Source organism: Armigeres subalbatus, chromosome 3, assembly GCF_024139115.2.
Source record: "Armigeres subalbatus isolate Guangzhou_Male chromosome 3, GZ_Asu_2, whole genome shotgun sequence".
Classification (NCBI taxonomy): domain Eukaryota; kingdom Metazoa; phylum Arthropoda; class Insecta; order Diptera; family Culicidae; genus Armigeres; species Armigeres subalbatus.
The window spans coordinates 405,297,661-405,301,435 of record NC_085141.1 but is presented as its reverse complement, the minus strand read 5'-3'; the positions used below and the strand labels follow the sequence as shown (position 1 = coordinate 405,301,435).

The 3,775-nt window shown below is 41.0% G+C and overlaps 1 protein-coding gene across 1 annotated transcript; it reads left to right on the top strand.

The window, feature by feature from the left end:
* The first annotated feature begins 1,307 nt into the window (after positions 1-1,307).
* LOC134224104 (pickpocket protein 28-like) lies at positions 1,308-3,241 on the top strand. The gene is made up of 3 exons (XM_062703348.1): positions 1,308-1,826; positions 1,882-2,877; positions 2,939-3,241. The coding sequence occupies exons 1-3, from the start codon at positions 1,588-1,590 to the stop codon at positions 3,189-3,191; spliced, it is 1,488 nt and encodes a 495-aa protein (XP_062559332.1). The 5' UTR covers positions 1,308-1,587; the 3' UTR covers positions 3,192-3,241.
* The last annotated feature ends 534 nt before the right edge of the window (positions 3,242-3,775 follow it).

Here is a 3,775-nt window from a genome sequence, read left to right as displayed (position 1 = left end):
AAAGAAAGAAGGGATGAAGAAGGAAGAAAGAGAGAAGAAAGAAGTTAGAAATAAGGAAGATGGAATATGGAAGGAAAAAATAAGTAAGAAATAAAAAAGAAGGAAGAAGAATGGAAGGAAAGAAGCATATGAAATAAGAAGGAAGATGGAAAAAGAAAGAAGAAGGAAAATAGAGGTTGAAAGGGAGACAAAATAATAAAGAAGGAAGAAAAAAGAAGGGTCTTTCTTTATTTCGACCTTTTGTCCTTCGACCTTTTGACGCAGTTTTTTTTATTTCGACCTTTTGTCCCTTCGACCTTTTAACCCTTCGACCTTTTATCCTTTCGACCTTTTGACCTTCGACCTTTTGTCCTTCGACCTTTTGACCATCGACCTTTTGTCCTACAACCGGCTGCACGTCGCCAACCAAGTATAGTCTACGAAGGGTCCGCAAATCGTCCTCCTCACATTCCATTCTAAATAGCTTAATTTTTAGATGTTACTAAACCTAGAAATGAACTTTGAAGACGGGAATAGGAATGTTTCTAAATTGATCCTTCTCTCTAGTTGTCTGTGTAACGATGGTATCCTTATTACAGAGAATTATACTTTGAAGATCAAATTCATGGTACTACATGGCAAAGAATTGTGGCTAACTCATATGTTATGAATTATGATGCAATATGCACTTCAACAGTAATAGCCACCCAGAGGGCCCTTTCTACAGAGAAGCATCGTCAGAAGTTAATCATGCACCATCAGCAGAATTCCCAACCGGTCGATCACCGATGTTCCAAATAGGCAGGCAGAGGAAATGTTATGTTGGCAATAATAAGATACAAAAGACAGTAAAATGCAGTGAATTGGGCAGTTCCTAGTTAGTAACCATTGGATTAGGTTCGATCATTTTTTTTTATTGTCCCGTAACACTCGTTACTAGGGTATCTGTTCCATTATTAGACTCAATTTGTGTCGTGTTTTGTTGTTATCTGGCGTACAAAAATGATAAATAAAACAATTTGCGCACCAATTTTTGTTTTCAAATGGTATTGATTTGGGTACAGGGTGAGAATTCAAGGAGCCGTTTCCCTATAATTATATATCATAAAACTAATAACAGCTGCTAACCAATGCTTCCGTAATTAACTGTCGGCAATTTCATAAAGTGTAAAAAAAAAGTTACATCCGCCCACTTCGTGTTCCATTTGCGTAGCGTGATCCATTAGTTTCCGATTCAATTAGGCCAATCTGTTAAATTAGTTTGAAACCACAGCAGCAGTTTGTTACTTTGATGCTAACCTTGCTACGGTAAGGATGTATAACGAATACTTAACTAACCAATATCCGTTATATTTGAAGGTATGACATCGAACCAACAACTAGAAAACGTAAATTTTTTGTTACATTGTGATTTCTTTTTAGGATTTTCCAGTCAGGCCCATAAACATACCACATCAAACACTTTATCTCCGTAGACCATTTTTATATAACATCCGAACAAACGTCAGAAACACCATAGCCGAATATTGTTCGAGAAGCTCAATCCATGGCGTGAACTACATCGGTTCTCACGACCGAACCCGCTGGGAACGGTTCTGGTGGGTACTGATGCTGCTCATTTCGCTGTACGGCTGCGTTGGACTCATCGGAAACATCTACTACAAGTGGGAACACAAACCGGTCATTCTCAGCTTCAATGAGGAACCCGTCTCAGTTTGGGAGATACCATTTCCGGCCATAACGATCTGTCCGGAGTCAAAGTTTCGACCGGAGCTTCTGAATTTCACGTTGCTGAGCGATCAGATCTTCGACCAGGATGCAGTGCGTTTCGATATCAACGATGATGAGTAAGTCGAATGAAGAAATAGTTTTCAAGATTTACCCTTTTCAATTTATTTACAGAACTCATACCATTCTGAGTTTACTGCAGGTGTGTGATAGGATGTACTCACATGGTGAATACCAGGAAGCCTTGAAAAGTTACAAATTCAAACAAAACATCGTGAGGAAACTTTACGAAATATGTCCTGGCCGAAGCCGTGATTTAATATTCCAGTGCCGAATGAGCGTCTATCCATGTCGGGACTCATTCAAAGAAACCGTGACTGACGAGGGCATTTGCTACACATACAATCTGATTCCAGAGCGAGAAATGTTCCGCAAAGACTACATGCACACCAATTATGATTACTACACGAGTCTTCATTCGAGTTCTAATTGGTCATTGGACGAAGGTTACAAACCGGAAGCAGAACTTAGAACATATCCTAGTCGTGTCTACGGATCAGGGTTTGAAGCCGGTCTTTACATGCAGCTCAGAATGCCCAAAAGCTACGATGAATATCACTGTCGAGAAGCGTTAGGGTTCAAAGTCCTACTTCATTCTCCGGCAGAGTTCCCGGTGATTTCCCGCAAATTTTTTCGTCTTACATACAATCACGAAGTGACCATCGCGCTCAAGCCTCAGATCACCTCCATAGCTAAATCTCTAAGCAATTATGAACCCTCTCGTAGGAAATGCTTTTTCAGTTACGAACGCAAACTGGAGTTCTTCGCGGTGTACAATCAGGTGAACTGTGAGCTGGAATGCCTCACCAATCTCACTCGGAAGCTCTGCGGTTGCGTTCGCTTCTCGATGCCCTACACCAAAGAAACAAAGGTTTGTGAAACATCTCAGTTGGAGTGTGCTATCCAGGCGGAGAACGAAATTCAGCTGGTGGTCGCTATGGAAGGAATTACGAAGAATCACTCAACAGGTGACCACTGCAATTGTCTACCGGCGTGCAATTCGATTGAGTACGATTCGGAGCTGACGCAGACAAAGTATGACTATGCCAGGTCCTTTCATCTACGCTACAGAACGCAACTTTCCGAGGAGTTACTTGAAAAAGTCGCGAAGTAAGTAGTGACTATTTTCTGCTAATAAATGAAGTTTCCAACGCATTTGAATTGATTTCAGTTACAATTTCGCCAAACTAGCAATCTATTTCAAGCAAGCCCAGTACATGGCGTTGAGGCGAAGTGAGCTGTTCGGGTGGACGGATTTCATTGCCAATTGTGGCGGAGTTCTGGGACTTTGCATGGGGGTTAGTCTGCTGAGCTTCGCCGAGTTGGTTTATTATTGTATGGTGCGACCAATTCTGTCGATTAGAAATTTCAAGAAGATAGGAAATGACAATGCTGTGATGGCCGTACAACCAACCGGAGACTAATTTAATATGATTGCGTGATCAAACTCATGCCTGATTATGTTGATATTTAAATGGATTGGATGAATTGCGTGATAGTAATATGATGATTGAGGTGCTGTGGTTTCAACCTTGAAGGTTAAAAAAAACTCTATTCCATTAGACATGCAGTTTCGGAATACTAGCTAATAGGTTTATGATTTGATATAAAATGACAAATTATTAAAAATGATGCCAATAAAAACTCGTTTGATGTGAAAGCTCCATTTCACTGCCATGCTCTCTTCGCTCGCCATAATCCTATAAGGACCATAATGTCAATCCAATTTTGACTCGTTGATTACCTGACAAACATGACCTACATCTTTCCTTTATCTCCGATAAACATTTTCCCCAAACCTTCAAAGCGAATCGTCTCGTTCGCTCCAATCCGCTCCATCGCCGGTCGTCCTGTCCTGATTGATCATTTTCCAGCACGGCACTCAACAAAAGCTTCCAGCCTTAAAAGGTACACAAAGCTCTGACCCATTGTTGTACCGTACCTGGCCTCGTCTTCGAACTGCATTGTGTGGAGATGAAAAGAAAAAGCGAAATCCTTCGGTCTGCAA

What these genes read in the sequence shown, in the direction of transcription:
- LOC134224104 (XM_062703348.1), top strand. Translation starts at nt 1,588, where the DNA reads ATGCTGCTCATTTCGCTGTACGGCTGCGTTGGACTCATCGGAAACATC. An exon ending in TTCGATATCAACGATGATGA is followed by an intron (nt 1,827 to 1,881) that starts GTAAGTCGAATG and finishes ATTTATTTACAG; the next exon opens with AACTCATACCATTCTGAGTT. An exon ending in TTACTTGAAAAAGTCGCGAA is followed by an intron (nt 2,878 to 2,938) that starts GTAAGTAGTGAC and finishes AATTGATTTCAG; the next exon opens with TTACAATTTCGCCAAACTAG.